Source organism: Argiope bruennichi, chromosome 2 (assembly GCF_947563725.1).
Source record: "Argiope bruennichi chromosome 2, qqArgBrue1.1, whole genome shotgun sequence".
NCBI classification, from domain to species: Eukaryota; Metazoa; Arthropoda; class Arachnida; order Araneae; family Araneidae; genus Argiope; species Argiope bruennichi.
Window position 1 is genome coordinate 121,276,493 of NC_079152.1, and position 16,878 is coordinate 121,293,370.

The 16,878-nt window shown below is 30.2% G+C and overlaps 1 protein-coding gene across 1 annotated transcript in view; it reads right to left on the reverse strand.

Annotated features, from left to right (window-relative positions):
• Positions 1 to 12,204, reverse strand: part of LOC129959246 (macrophage mannose receptor 1-like) — a 63,347-nt gene extending 51,143 nt beyond the window's left edge. Inside the window, exons 1-3 of the mRNA XM_056072071.1 lie at positions 12,097 to 12,204; positions 1,276 to 1,463; positions 1,033 to 1,195 (exon numbers count right to left, since the gene is read on the reverse strand). Of these exons, the coding sequence (XP_055928046.1) occupies positions 1,033 to 1,195; positions 1,276 to 1,463; positions 12,097 to 12,154 (409 nt within the window). The 5' untranslated portion in view covers positions 12,155 to 12,204. The remainder of the gene's footprint in view (positions 1 to 1,032; positions 1,196 to 1,275; positions 1,464 to 12,096) is intronic.
• Between the last annotated feature and the right edge of the window lie 4,674 nt (positions 12,205 to 16,878).

The window sequence follows — 16,878 nt, forward strand, 5'->3', positions numbered from 1 at the left end:
AAGTTGTACATTTTTTACCATGTTTAATTTTAATTTTTATTTATTTATTGAGCCATACTAAATTTAGAAGAACATTTCTAACTATTCATATTTTTTCTTATAAAACAAAAATTACGCTAAATTAAATTATGATTAAAATATAATGAAAATTTTATGAGCTCATAATTTTATCCAGCAATGTATAAAGAAGCTCAAAAAAATATTTACGAAATTTTTTTCAAAAACTAAATTAAGTGGTAAGCTATTTGATTTTTAATAGAATTACTTATTTATTTCAAGAAAGAAATTATATATTTTCTGCATAATTATATAATTAATGGAATAACTTACTACGAAATGAAAAATTCTATTAATAGACGTTTTAATCATTTTTTCCACCCATTTCTAAATTCTAATACAACTAAAGAACTTTTTCTAGAACTTTTCTCTGATTACTAAAATTATTTGGACGACTTTTTATTTAAAACCAAACGCATTTCCTTAAGTGCTAGATAATCTAGCTATATCGCCCTATATTTGGTAAATTACATTATGGAATTAGCTATGAGAAAATTATTTAATCTTAAAAAAAGATTCTTGAATTAAAAAAATATTGACTAGCCTTGTTCTCCATTTTACCATTTTTCATTTTAATTTTAATTTCAAAAAATTCATAAAGCAATTAATATTAAAAGCATACAGAATTTTATCATTGATGTTGTAAGATATTTCAAAATAAAAGGTAAAAATATACAAATAGAAATATGAATAAACTTAAGTGAACTCAGGATTTTACCAAGTATTTAAAACTAGCAAAAGATTTATAACGGAAACTCTGCAATCCTTGTGATTGAGATAATTTAATATCTCTGGAACAAATTTTTATATTTATTATACATCAAAATACTCTTTTAATATTTAAAGTTAAGATTAAAACTTTTAAATTCAACAAATTGAACGAATCATTGTCGCCTGAAAATTAAAAAATAAATAAATAAAAATATTTCTTTTCAATATGTGTCGAAAACTGATTAAATATTAGTGCATACTTACTTTTACTTTGCATCAGTATGAAACATTTTTCATTCACATAGTATTCCTTTAGAACTTTTTTACTATAATCTACAGCTGTATCATCTGTCCACTGTTCGTTGTTTTTACCAGCAAGTATGTTCAGTCCGATCCAAAATCTACCTCCGAAGCGTCCTTCATCTGCCTAAAATGAAATGCCATTAAACAAAATAAAACTACTTTTGCTAAGTTTCACTTTGAATTGATTTCAAAAGTTTTTATTACTGTGTTTAGAAGAAATTCATTCTCTGCTTCTGAATGGATGGATGCTAAATGACCCCCTTGGGAGCGGCAGAAGTCCTCAGCATCGTAGAAGGAGACTCGATTCTTGTCTCTATACTGGAACAAATAGCAGTTACCCTGAAATTTTATCCATGAAGTTCCATTGCAGTACTCAAACTGCCTGTACCCATCTGCAAAATAGAAGAGTGTTTTAAAGAAGTTCATTCTAAATAGATGGTTATACTAAAACATGTATTCTATAAAAGTCATGTAATAATACATGCTTGTTATATAACGCATGCCTTGTAATACATCATGCAATGTTCTACAATACATGCAATATTATAATCACCATACAATACATCCTGTAATAATATTCAATACATGTATCGTTATAATTACCATGTAATACATCTTGTAATAGTATGCATGTAATGTTATACATACATGTATTGTAATAAATAATATAACGTTATACAATATATGAATTGTATAAAATCATCTACTGATGCATTACTTGCTAAAATACATCGTGTAATGATGTATTTCAGCAAGGGTAAGCTATCGAAATTTTGGAATCTTCTGTTAATATGTGCTATATATGTTCAAAGTTAAATATGTTGGTATACAAAGTTATAAATATTCCAATTCCCTCGAATCAGAGTGCAACAAAACTTTCCAGTAAGTATGCTATTATTAGATAGAAAGAAAGTATCGGGTTTTTATGTCATAGGATTATGATATAAAAAGAATGGAATCTTTCAATGTAATGACGCCTTCCATTGAAAGTTTGAATTATTCGGATATTTTAAGATTTGACTTCAATTATCTAGATCGAATCGAACTTGCCAAATATGTATTTTTGATGCCAATCGTTCGTTTTATTTAATTTGTCGAAACAGACGTTTATTCTAATTATCAAGAATGTGGCATTATTTGTAGTATACCATTAATAAATTTGGTATGCATTTTCCGAAATTATTAAAATGAAGTTATTAAGCATTGTAATCCCGAATTTTCAAAAATAGAGGACTTAAGTATCCATATTATTTTTATACATTTGTCTTCTTCTTCTTTTTTTTTTTTTTTTGATACTTTTTTGTTAATATATTGTATTATAAGTAATTTTATCATTTCTGATTTATTTATTTTTAAATAACCATTCTTTAGTTTGTTGCACTAAATTACGTCATGAATGCACAATATTCGTTTCAGAACTCTGTAATAAATTAAACAAAATAAGAAAATCAGATGTATGGACGCAAAAGATAGACTGAAAGATTTCAGAACAGGGGCATAAAATAAAAATGAGAAAAATCAAAAAATTTTGAAAATTTGGGGAATTAAAATACAGTTAAAAATTAATTTGAAATAGATATTATTACTAGCAAATATACGAATGATATGCCTTGGATTTCAGTTTGACCTTTGAGTTTTTCCAGTTTAATAAATGAAAAGCAGAAGCTTTCCAAACTATTCGAGGAAAAAATTAATCAGAAATCCTTCAATATTTTTTAAATCTGATTTTCTTCCTGAGTTCATATAAGAAAGTATGTTTACCCAATAGAACTAGTCTCCCTGAAACGTCCTCGCATTCTCTCTAATAAATGTACTTGTGTATTATTAGCGTATGTCATTGACGAAAATCAGTTACGAAAGAACTTATTAGAGTGCGATATTTGATATTCTTTTGGCGATTAATCGCTAGAATGCGGATAATACTACCAGAAAATCGAATGCATATTCTTCTTTCGATCGATGAAGACCAAAATTTGACGTAGAATTCTAATTATAGTCAAAAATCGCATACCAAATTTGATATACTTTAATCAATGCGTTTTTTGACTTATCGTATTTACATGCTTGTGAAAGTACGAACCGATAGATGGTCAACTCCTTGACGAATTTAGTTCCAAATTTGTTTTTATCAACACTTTATATGTTAAATATGTGTATCGAATTTTATTGTCTAGCTTTTTTCATTTTGTAGTTATTACGTTAAGTTATATACGAAGCACTAACTAGACAGACTTCCTCTTACAGGATTTCATTCAAAATTTGACAGAAATTTTCACATTTTGTGTAAGGACAATGTACCAAGTTTCAATCTTCTAGCTCAGAAGAATTTGTAATTATCATGTTCACAGACAGACAGATACAATTTTAAAAATGTGGTTTCCGAACTCAGAGGGATCTGAAACGCGTAGATTTACCAAAATCTCAAGCTCGAATTTTTGGCGAATTTTCAAATACAAGAAAGTAAAAAAGGAAAGAATCACTTATTAAAGTATAAGGAAAATTTAAGCAATGAAACTTTTTGTAGTTTTATATAGTTGAAACTGATGTCTGATTTTTAAAAAAAGCGAGTTCTGTTATATGATGATAGTGATCTTTTTCTATACTGAGATTGCAATGACTACGCTTGATCCGGCATCCCTTCTTTCTACATCTACATTCATGGGAAAATTTTTGCACAAGAATTCAGTTTTGAAGACTTCTAGAATTTTTTTCTGAAAACAGCTCAGTGAATACTACAGTCTGTGAAATAGTGACAAAACACAAGTTCTATGGTTCTTCTGAATGAGTGGTATGAAGATAAAGCTTTATGTCCCCTTTAAAGGCTGAATTCGATAATGTTGAGTAAAAACTATGCTTCAGGCGTATTTACAAATACGGATAAAAATAGCAATAGATTTTGAGGTTAGACCTCATAAATGCAAATTTACTGCACTGCCATCTAGGGGAAGGCAGCGGTAATCTCACGGTGATCTTAGTAGCGAGATCGGAGTATCGCAAATTAGATACTCGATGCAAAGAAAGATCAACTATATATGCGGACGTAGTACATTTAACATCCTTCAAAGTATTCTTTCGCTTGTGTTAAGAAAGATTGAAGAAATTTGCAGACTTAAGTATTGTTCTCGTCTTTTGACTATTGATGGAAATTGCGAATTCTGTCCCCACAGCGACCTTAAATTATATTGAAAACTGAGAGTTAATTTATCTTAAATAGCATAATTCAAGGTCATCATAAGTTAATATAGTTTATCCATAGAATTTACAGTAGCTTTTAATGATATAACCTCTCATTTGATATGCAAGTTGGTCATAAACTCTTTCCTAGTTTACAAAAATTTACTATCAAAACTATCGAATATAATAATGTAAAATTTTTATTGTGGGATAATCCCATAATAAAGCAAAATTAAAATTTTTTTGGTCCTTCAGAAAATGCAACAAATGCAGAAATAGTGATTTTTACAGTCCATTGTTACCAATGACGTCAGTGAAGGGAAAAGTTTAATGTATTTTTTTGTTTCCATGAATTCGAATTGGCCTTTACTGTTCAGTATGAATTTGGGGGTTGCATGAAGGAAAAAGAATTTGCAATGCCAGTTGAAGATATTGATACACTCAAAGTTAGATTACAGATGTTGTGTCCAATGTGACAGCCGATATGTTGGACAATACGTACTGAGAATTTGAACACTACTTCGACAATTTTCGAGCTACCAATGGTGCTCACGTTGAAATTAACTGACGTAAGTAGTTTTATTAAAAATTTTATAAACGTCTTTGCAATTTATCGAAACAACCAAATGCCAAATTATAATACATGTTTTAAAATACTTTTTATAATCATGAAAAGACTTTATGATAACCCTGCATAATTGCAGAGCATTTGATTTAGAAGAAATATTTAAATATCACGGAGAAGGTGCTTTTTTGCTTAACAAAGTTTCTATATGATAGAACATCATAATTTTTTCTTTTTAATATTCCAAAATGCAAAACATACAACTAATCTAGAAAAGCTCTTGGTTATGAATCCTCTATTCCGTTAACATAAATGGTTGACATATAATTAAAGTTCCAGTTAATCTCGATGAACTGGACTATTATGAGTATTTTAGACAATGATAGCATCATTTGGATAACATCCGATTCTAATTCATCCTCATAATGAGAGGAAAAACAAGTTGCTCAATGACAAATAACAACAATAAAAAAACACCTTGGGTAAGTAAGCTGAAAAAACTAAAGAAAAGAATTGATTAACCTATTTCGGAAAGATGGCGGATTCAATTTCCGGCTCTGGTCATTCCAGATAAACAACCATAGCGAGAGATAATAGGTGTATAAGCGGCATTTTTAGTTGGAGTTTCTTAAACAATAACAAGAAATTAACTCATACAATATTTTGTGCAGCTGTTATCTCAAAACATTGCAGAACAATTTACATTTTCTAATGCTTCGTATTTTCTCAATTAATTACTACGTTTAAATAGTTTGTTGAGCAAAGGAATAAAATTGGTTCGATTTTGGACTACAATTTACACGCATTTAGTTGAAATTTTCAAAAATAAATCTGAAATCCTTAAAATTCTAGCTGTTCGAAATGTCATGCCTACGTTCAATTAATCCAGTTACCATATTATAACGATATACATAGTCTCATCTAGATACTTTAAGTAATTCACAATCTGCAATTTCAACATTATATATTAACTATAATAAAACGTGACATATCGCACTAACATTTTTTAAGTCCATACAATTTGAAGTTCTTTGAACGAAATAAGTTACAGTGTGGTGGTCATTTTTGCTTGCAATCATCTTTCTGGAACTAATTCCAGTATTGAAGTAAATTGAGGACAAAAACAATTCTATCTTCAAAACTACGATGCATGGCAAAAAAAAGCATCAATGTGAGAAAAAAATATAAAATAATATTTAGTCATAAATATAAAATTGTTAGTCCAGCCGTATGGAAGAAAAAGAAAACTAACTATTTTACTTGTTTAAGTTGTTAGGTTCTCTATCCAAAAAAAGTCGATATGTTTCTTCCCGGATATCGGGCGGGATATGGGAACTGGGTTATTTACATCGCTTTTCTTTTTTTGCACTGAAATAAAATTCTATACAAAAAAATTATAGGTATTAAAAACACCTATAAAATGAGCTGCTGAACTTTAATCTTGCTTAAACACCACAGAGAAAAATTTTTAAAGCGTGGAAATTTTGAAAAAAATATTATTATTATTATTATTTTTAATTTGAGAGGAATTTTTTAAATTCTATTTTAAAAAATTAACTTGAATCTCAAATTTTAAGTTAAATTTGAAGTTGACAATTTGTTTCAATTATCAAGTCTGAATTTTTTGTCAAATGACTGTTACACTCGCAAACGTATTTAATGGTTTTTGAAAATCAATTGTCACAAATTCAAATTTAATTTTCACTCTTTTTTTGAAAATTGGCATTATAATACCACTTGAAATCATAGAAAATCGCTTTTAGAATATGATTATATTTCTATTCAGTGAATTTCAGTTAATACAGTGTTTCTCAACCTTTCAGTATTCGTGGCCCAGTTTTTAATCATAATTTTCATCGCGCCCCCCGATTACAATAAAATGTATACAACAATAATGCATATTGAGTATTTTGGATTCTGTTTTTAAATTATTTTTAACTAACTGCCAAAACAAGAGAAAAGGCGAGCCAACGTTGGCGAGAAACCACATCTTGCATTTTGGACAAGGGGGCGGTGAAGAGATGAAGCGAATGAAAGCGGAGAAAATTTAAATATTATATTTGAAAAGAAAGCCAAACAGTGAGATAACGTCAAAAGAATATGAAAGTAGGAAAATTCGGTAATGAAAGTTAACCTAGACGGGGTGAGCTAAATTTAGAAACTGGAAATACATTTTTTCGAATAATAAAAGTAATAAAACAGAAGCATGACAAAACAAAAGTGAAAAAAAAAAATAGCAGTGTTTGTGGAAGGGAATCCACACGATCGATGTCGTCTCGAGCATACACGGAGCAAATGTTTTCTGATAAGAAAAAGGAAAATGTTCGATAACGCGTTTCAATTCCAGCCAGTCTCATTCGAGTCGATCCTTTTATCGCTATCGAATCTATCGTAAATGTGTATGTTATATATGTTTCCGTGTTAATTGCAATTCACCATATTAAATATTCACGACAGCAGATTTATGCAGACTTATTAATAAATTTTTAAGCGGAAGTAAGCAAACATTAGACGATAGTCAAGCATCAACAAGTATACAGACGAGCGTGGTTCCGAAAATAAAATCAAGGAAATATTCTCAAGAATACTTAAATTTTGGGTTTACCAGTACTGAAGTAAATGAAGAAGAAAGACCCCTGTGTATCATCTGCTCAAAAATGTTGGTCGCAGACAGCATGAAACCTAATAAACTTAAACGACATTTGGAAACGCTTCATAGTGAGTACGTCAACAAACCCAGATAATTCTTCGAATTAAAATTAAAATCAAGAAAAAGCAAAAATCATTTTTTAAAGAAACTTTGTCTGTGAATAAAAAAGCTTTAATTGCATCTTACAAAGTTCATATAAAATAGCCAGATGTAAAAAACCTCACACCATTGGTGAAGAGCTTATTTTGCCAGCAGCAATTGAGATTGTAAAAACTATGTTTGGAGATAATTTTTCAAAGCAATTGCAGTCCATACCTCTTTCAAATGGTACTGTTGCTCGTCGAATTGGCGATATAGCTGAAGATGTACAGTGTCAGCTTTTCTCGAAGTTGCGTGACAAACTGTTTTCAATACAGCTTAACGAATCAACAGATAGTAATAAAGATGCTCATTTAATTGCCTATGTTCAAATTTGTGATAATATGTCAGTAGTAGAAAAATTACTTTTCTGCACATCAATAGAACTCAAAACAACAGCGCTCGCATTATTTGTTATTTTAAATGATTTTATGAACGAGGCAAACATAGAATGGAAAAATTGAGTCGGAATATGCACCGATGGTGCTCGTTCAATATCCGGAAGATTCCAAGGTATACAAGCACTTGTAAAATAAAATTCGCCTCAGTACACACATTGCATGATCCACAGAGAAGCTTTGGCTTCGAAAGAAATGAGTCCTGGTTTGAATATTGTGTTAACTACGGTTGTAACCGTTGTAAATTATATAAAAATGGAACCCTTGAAATCGAGAATCTTTTCCGCACTTTGTAAAGACATGGGTTCAGTACATTCAGCGTTACTATTTTATAGCGAGGCCTTACTATTTTATAGCGATTATTACTATTTTATAAATAAATACTATAATAATATTACGAATTTATATAATATTATTATTATATAGCGATTCATAGATGGTCATCACGTGGGAAATTTTTGCAATGTGTTTATGAATTAAGAGAAGAAATCGCCATTTTCCTAAAAGAAGAAAACAGACAGGAGGCCGAGAATTTTCGCGATGGTTTATTTGTGATGAAATTGAATTACTTAGTCGACATATTAGAGAAAATAAATAACTTGAATCTTCAACACCAAGGAGCAAATACACATATGTTGGATATGAGTGATAAAGTTAATGCTTTTTGTACAAAATTGGAATTGTGGAGCAGAAATTTAAAGCAAAAAAACCTTAAATGTTTGCAAATGTGGATGATTGTACTAAAACTTATAAGGCTGAAGAAGAACATGTAAAAGTTGTTTCGTAACAATTGAAAATCATTTAGCCATGCTGGCAAAGAATTTTAAAAAGTATTTTCATGCTGACGACAAACTGATAGCAAGTTACGAGTGGATTTAGGATCCATTTCATAAGACTCCCGAAGGACTCTCATTTGATGAGGAAGAAAAATTCATAGACTTCACGACAAGTGGCGAAACTAAAAGACAATTTAGTAATAAATCACTATTTGAATTTTGGGCAGGAGTAAGGATGATTTTTCTGCACTAAAAACAAGGACATTTCACATTCTATTACCATTCAACATCCTACTTTTGTGAAACTGGATTTTCTGCTGTGGCTTCTTTGAAGACAAAATATAGAAACAGAATTGAGAGTGGGTATCTCTAATATTAAGCCTTCCTTCGAAAAACTTTGCTCTGCAAGACTGGCCCAAGGAAGTCACTAATATTTTAGTTATTAAATTTGTTTTTAATTTAGTATGTTTTGATTAAGCACGTTTTGATTTGTAAGTTGTTTTACTTTAATAAGTTATTAAATAAGTCGAAATGTATTTTGTTTTCTTTGTGTATGTGTGCTTTCCTTATAGTCAGTTAATCAATTTTTTTTAAATAATATTTTCTCTTAGATATTCTGGCGCCCCTCTCTAGTGTGCTCGCGCCCCCCTAGGGGGCACGCCGCACACGTTGAGAATCGCTGAGTTAATAGGAAACTACGTGCAGACATTTTTCAACGACTCTCTTTTCTTCAACAAAATTGAATTTTTCAAAAATTAATTCAAATTTCGATCTGAAATTTTTACGAGTTATTTAACACCTGAAGTGGAATTTCAAAATTTTCGTATAAATTTTTAATATTTTAAAAATATTTTTTTCAAGCTTAAGCGTTTTAAAAATTTAATGCTGTATTTAAGGTATCTTAAAGTAGACGGTTCATTGTACGAGTCTTTTGAATACTTACAACTTTTTTAATTTAAACCTTTCCTCTCTGATTACTAGCATTTTATTTAATCCAAATAACAATATTACAACTTTCCTGCAGCTCCCCTAAACACAGAGGTCAATTTTTGATGCTCAACCTGACAACTTAAATGAAAAAAATTCATTTTTTTAAAACATTTTAATACTTTTCATGGTAATTCGATTGAACCATATTAAAAATCAATTATTACAGTAAAAACTGACGACTGGAGATAATACTTATATTTCCATGTTTCCTAATTAAATTTCTAGTGCAGTTACTAGTGCATTACATGTACAGTCATTTTAAATTACTGATGTGTTTATGTAAACTACTTATTTTTTTTAACTTGTATGTAAACTACTTATTTTTTTTAACTTGTATGTAAACTACTTATTTTTTTAACTTATATGTAAACTACTTATATTTTTGTTGTTGACTTTCTATGTAAGAATTTTCGAAATAAGATCATTCATTTTCTCTATCACCCTAGGCATGCTACAATTATTGTCACATGACAGAATATGATCAAGTTAAAATTAGATATCACATTGTAACAGTAACTTTCTTCGTTAGAATACAGTCATCTTACACATGGATATAGAAGATATTTATATGCAGAAAGTAATAATTTGCATATAAAAAATTAAATACGTTTCGAGCTACAAGTCCGAAATATTAAAGCACGATAATACTTTAGACTTCTATTCTCTATCTTAATTTTGTTTTAAAAATTTGTTCTTAATTACAAGGTAATCAAGAAGTAATAGGTGTTCAAAGCTTTGTAGCTTGTTATGTACTGGGAGAAATATAACAAACTTTTTGCCGCCATACACATTAAAGTATACGGTTTCGATTTATCAAGAAAAAAAAATTAGTACCAAAAAGGGGAAATCCTGGCGCTGCGATCCGAAATTTTATTATGTAATTTGCTTATACGGATACTTTGTGACATGACATCGAAGATAAAAAGAAAAGTTGCGGGAATTTAAGTCATTCTGCGATGTCACTACGTGAACGCACCTTATTAGTCAAGCTGTTTTATCAACAGGATGAAAATGCCAGTGCTGCCCTTGGTGAATACTGGCGGTTAAAACAGTTACGTAGAGGACCGATGACCATAACTAACTTACGAAGAATGGTTGAAAGATTTGAAACAACAGAAATTCTTGGTATCACGAGAATGTAAGACCGAAGACGTAAATGTATTAAGCAGAAACAAGTTGAAGTTGCAATTATCGTTATGGATCAGGCGATAGCTAATGAGCAGAGTACCAGCAGTGCGCGTACAATAGCACGACAAACACATATCATGTTCTCGACACGGTGCAGAAGATATTGCGTAAGATCCTGAAATTTTATCCGTATAAGATAACACCCATTAACTGATGACACTGATCCGAATCTTGGCAATTTTTGGTTGTGTGGCGATTCTGGTTCACTTAAAAGGCGACATGTATCAAGGATATGTTCCTGATATTCCTACTTTAAAAGATCAACGTTACATGTCAGACGAATAAATGCCGATATGCTGTGATCCACTGTCGAAAACTTCTGTACCGCATGCAATTATTGGAATATCAAGTTGGTGGTCAGCTTGAGACAAAATTGTAAGTTGCTATAATAAACATTTTTCATTTGTATTTGGTGTGTTGCTATTTACTGTTTCCATTGGCAGTTATGTATTCTTTTTCCACACATTATGTGTTTGCAGTGCCAGGATTTCCTCTATCGGCGTTTTTTGGTACTAATTTTTTTCTTGATAAATCGAAACCGCATACATTAATGCGTATGGCAGCAAAAATTTTGTTATATTTTTCCCAGTACATAAAACGCTGCAAGGCTCCGAACACCTCCTGTTATTTTTTGATCACCCTGTATATAACAGTGATAAAATACACATAACATATAATCTGATATCATCACAGAAAGAAATACAGAAACTAAAACTATAAAAAATATTTTTTGGAAAAATACTTAAAGTTGCTTTGAAAGCTTATTAAAATTAGAGAAAAAATATACAGAAATAAAGCTAATCTCATTAAATATCTAATTTTTGTAAATTTAAAAACAGTGTAATAATGGTTTCTACGCAATTATATGCTTCGAAGTTTTTAAGAAAAGGAAATTTTGATTGATTTTTTAATTAAAAATCTAATTAAAATTTAGAAAAGCATTTTCTTAATCATTTCTACCCAAAAACACGTGCTCTCTTAATACAGATACAACTTGCAGACATAGGGCAACAATTGTTGTATCTATATGAAGATTATTTTCATCAAACAGGGTCCAATTTATTGGTATAATACCAGCCTAATTATCATGCTAAACTAATAATATAAAAAGTAAATCAGTAACAATCATCAAAAGTTTAAACTTACTTGAGATAGGCAAGTAAAATGCGGATATCACAAAAAGTAGACACGTTAGAAGACCCATCTCTTCAGCAGCGAAATCGAAATGAGAAAGAGACAACTGTAAGATGTGAATTATCTTTTATAAGTTATCAAGGGACAATCGCAGGTGAAGATAAAACTTCAACGCATTGAATCTCCCACGCTTCAATTTATTGTATAAAAGTATTGAGTAATCAATTAAAGAGTTCAGAGCTTTTCTTCAATTCGTTTTCGACGCATTTTAAATTAATGCAATATAAATTAGTTATTTCCATGAAATGATGTATGTTATTTACAGTGGGATGCAGAATTTAAGTTTTCAAGGCCACGTGTTTAACTTTATAACACAATCTTTCTATTCTGCTCTTTTAAATTTTTGCAAACTGGAACTAAAATTTATATACTGAATGACTAGAATTAAAATATCCCAAATCGGAGCAATAAAGAGGGGTGAGAGTGGTAGTTACCTCTATAATAAGCATTTCAAAACAAAGAAGTGAATTATGTTAAAATTTCCAAAGCGACTGAAAAGATATAGATAAACAATTCGTTGCATAATTATTTTAGTATTATAGTCAAATGATCATTCAGTCATAGTCTTGATGCATGTTACACATGAATTACAAGTGATTTGCGAATACCAAGGTTTCTAACGGTAGTAAAAAACACCAAAATACCGATTTAATAAATGTAAATAATAAGAAGATATATAGTGAAAATGACAACATTTTTCCCGAATACCGATGTTCTTTTTCTTTTTTTTCGTAAATGAAGTCTACAAAGATAACGATTCGATCTTCATATTCTGATGAATCTTAATTTTCAGATTTCCTAAAACCGAAAAATGGTAGGGTTTTTTGGAGGGGGGGGGGTAGATTACGTTCGTTTCTTCATGCACATGCACACAATAACTTATAAAAACAAGTTGTACAAATGGAATTTGGCACACCTTTTTAGCAAATTTGAACATTTATATCAAATGTTGTTATAAAGTCCCCAATGTGAAGTTTGTTTGTCTATTCATGGGCATATGAGTGTATGATAACTCATACGAATAAAATGACGCATGTGATAGATGAAATATGGCATATGAAAATCGTAGTTCTGTATTCATATTTTGGATAATATCTATCGAAAAGTGAGCATATGTTTATCTATCTTTTGTATATAAACACAAAAAACAAAATAAATGAAATTTGGTATGTAGTCTTGATAAGAAAATACACAACTATATGAAGTTTGAACCCATCATATGAAGAGAGAGATCACAATTGCATATCCTGTTCTCTATTTTATCTACGAATCTAAACACAAAACGTGCGTATTATAGTAAATATACGAACAAACCGAGGAATAACATTTCAGTAGATCATTTTTTTTTTCTTCAACATGTGCCCTTAATAATGAAACTTCAACTCTAATCATTAGATATTTGAAAGAAGAAGCTGTAATTTCGAATTTCCAGTATTACACCACCAGTCACCACAAAAGCGCAACCTACATAACGGCGATAGAAACTTCACAGACAACACATTTTGTGAGGTTTCCACTTTTATATGTCGTTGAATAATTATTTGTTACACTTTAAATTATTAAGAAAGTGTTGCAGACTTCATTCGACTTGTTAATGGATTCTTCTGTAGTGAAACTAGCAATTTAAAATATGCATTCCATCAATTTCTACTAAATATTTTCAAATAAAATTAATTTCTGAAGGAAACAGCGTCTGCTAATTACACTAGATATTATTTTGATTTAGCGTAGCTTAGATATTGAAATCTTTGACAGTAGAGCAAGAATTTTCTCATTCTGGGACATCCTCCCCCCCCCACTCTTTATAATAGTGTATAAATATTTAGACTTTGTTTTTGATACTTTTTTTCTTCTTTTCAATGAAAATATTAAATTTTATCATTGTTTTACCAATTATGTTTCGTTAGAAAAGTATTAACAAAAGGAGAGGTACTTTTGTTTATCCTACGTTATTGTTTCCCAATTTTGTTCATCTGGTGAATGATATATTTGATAATTCTGTATTATCCGAATAATTACGTAATTATGGGCTCAGGATTGAAAACTAAAAACGTTATTACATACGCTCAGAATTTTGTTAAACTTAATTTGATGCAAAAGAGACTTATTAGCGATGGTCCTTTTATTACAATCTCATATATGAAGTATGCAAAGGAGAAAATATTATAATCGTCGAAAAATTCGAGTTCCGAGATTTTGGCGGGTGTCTGTCTTTCGTTCTGTGAGCATAATAATTCAAAAATTCTTTAAGCTAAATGGATGAAATTTTGTATGTAACTTTACATCAGATTAGTAGATTTTTTATTAAACATTTAAGGAAATCCGTTCTCGGAAAATCTGTCTAAGTACCAGAGAATGCAATAACCTAAAAATGTAAAGAAATAGATATTTGGCGTACAAATTTAGCCTCTAAATTGTAGAAGTTGTCAAATTCTGAATTTGGTTTATGTCAAGCGGTTGATCGTCGTCGATCCGTATTTTCGTATGTACGTAATTCAAAACGAAGCGATTTACATGAATAAAATTTAGTATGCTATTTTATTACTAAAATTGCAATTCTGCCTCAAATTTTAATTTTAATTGAACGAAAACAAAAGGCATCCAAAATGCCTGCTCGGTTTTCTTCGCTATACTATGAATCACATTACGCTCACTTGTGGGACTCTGAAAATAAAATTTTGAGTACTTGTAAGTTCATGGCTTTATCCAAACTTCATTATTTTTATGTAGAAGCAAAGACAGACAATGCACTTTTATTCGACAATATGCGAATAAGTTTCGAGAAGATCATTCCCTTTAGTTTTGGAATAGTTATCAAATGACGATATCAGTAAACCAGCGAGAGAGTATTTGTGGAGTTGGAAAACAAATCAGAACAGCTCATTATTTTCACTACATCATCTTTATAAACAGTGAAATGACAAGTATAATTGTCCACACTCTAAAACATTAAAGGATAGAATTGTTGGACTACACGGAATATCTATTCTAATTTTTAAATAAATAAACTATTCTTTATTGTTTGATCTACTCTAGTTTTGCAAGAAAATGTGATTTGCTTTTCAATCAAAAAAAGTTGTTTCTAATGGCCCTTGTCATAAACAAGCCCCTTGACTTTAGAAGTCAGTGATTTTACGCCATGGATATGTCTCTTGTTTCTCAGTAGCGCCAACTAGGGCCAAGAGTACGACTTAGCTACACCCACGTCACAACCCTTTTTACGGGGCGGACTTCATTCATTCATCCACAGATCGTAATTTAGACCTGAATCAGAGAACGATCACCCCTGAACCAGTACCCCCAGTGGTATTACTCTCGACATGGAGGACTTTGTGACCACGACAGATTTATACGCGCGCCAGCCACCACACAAGCCTATGAAATAAGTGAATAATATCATTTTGGGCATGTTTTATAATTACGTTACTGATAAGAAGTAGAATTTGTTCAAATTCACTAAAGTTTAAATGTTCCATCTAAATTTTGTTTCCTTCGCTGGTAAAATCTTGAAGCAGCTTTCAAAATCAAAAATCCATTTCCTGGGAACATCAGGCATGCTAAAATGTATTGAGATAAAGTCTCTTAAAGTGACGTTTGCAGATCTTCAAGAACCTATGGTGCATTTCCAATAATTCGATATAAATTTCCCTTTCTCCTTAAAATTTCCATTTTTTAGTGAATTTTCAAATAGCAATTAAAAGAGCAGTTTTATTCAGTATTAATCGCTTTCGAGCGATTAACTGGTTCGCTGGAAATATTGTTTCTATTTGATTTCAGATATAAATAGTTTAGATAAAATGTCATGTCCATGCTTCCACCATACTATATAACATTAAGGTCATGTTATTTTAATTGTCTTTGTTAAGTTCTGTTTATCGTATACATGAAGCTTTTTAATGGCAACAGTCCCTTAACATTATATTGCTAGTAAAAACGTAAATATTGGGTTCATCTACCTTCTAAATCTCGTAATATTGTAAGCAACTTTTTTTTTCTTCCTTTTTTTTAATCTCGTAAACAACACAGATAATAAACAGAAATCCTTCGTCTTTTACTTTTAAAAATGGGGGAAAAAAAACCCCACAGGATTAAGTATTTGATGAAACAATGAAAACGGTTTGAATTTCAAGGCGACAATGCAATCTATTATTGGAAATCTGGCACAAAATTAATTTTTTTTAAAAAAAATTGCCTAAATTTAGTAACAATTCGCACGACTATTAAATTGGTATCAATAAAAATATACTCTTTAAATTTTAAAATGGTATAATAATTAATTTCGTACAGTAATATTTTTGGAAGTTATTGTGGAAAAATGCCAAAATTTAGCTAATTTCTTAATTAATTAAAATTTTAAAAATTCTCCCTGATGCGCGATTTCCATCCTCCAAGGTATACATGCGCCACTATGTAGGTCAAAAGCTCTGACAATAGAGCACCAATACACACACATACATATTCATCTTTTTTATAAGTATAGATATTTTTCTCGCTTCTATATTTTTTTATTCATTATATGAAAATTTCTTTACAGATCTGAATTTTTTAAATCCCTTTCACATCACTTATTGCAAGGCTATTGCTAATTAAAGTTACTGTTCTTATTAATTTTTTTTCTTACAAACATTGAATCTTCTTAACATGCTTTTTAAAACATTTAAATTATGTTCAGTCATAAAAATCATAGCACAAACAATAAATTGAGCTTTATTTCCAAACAATAAGCATGAAAAA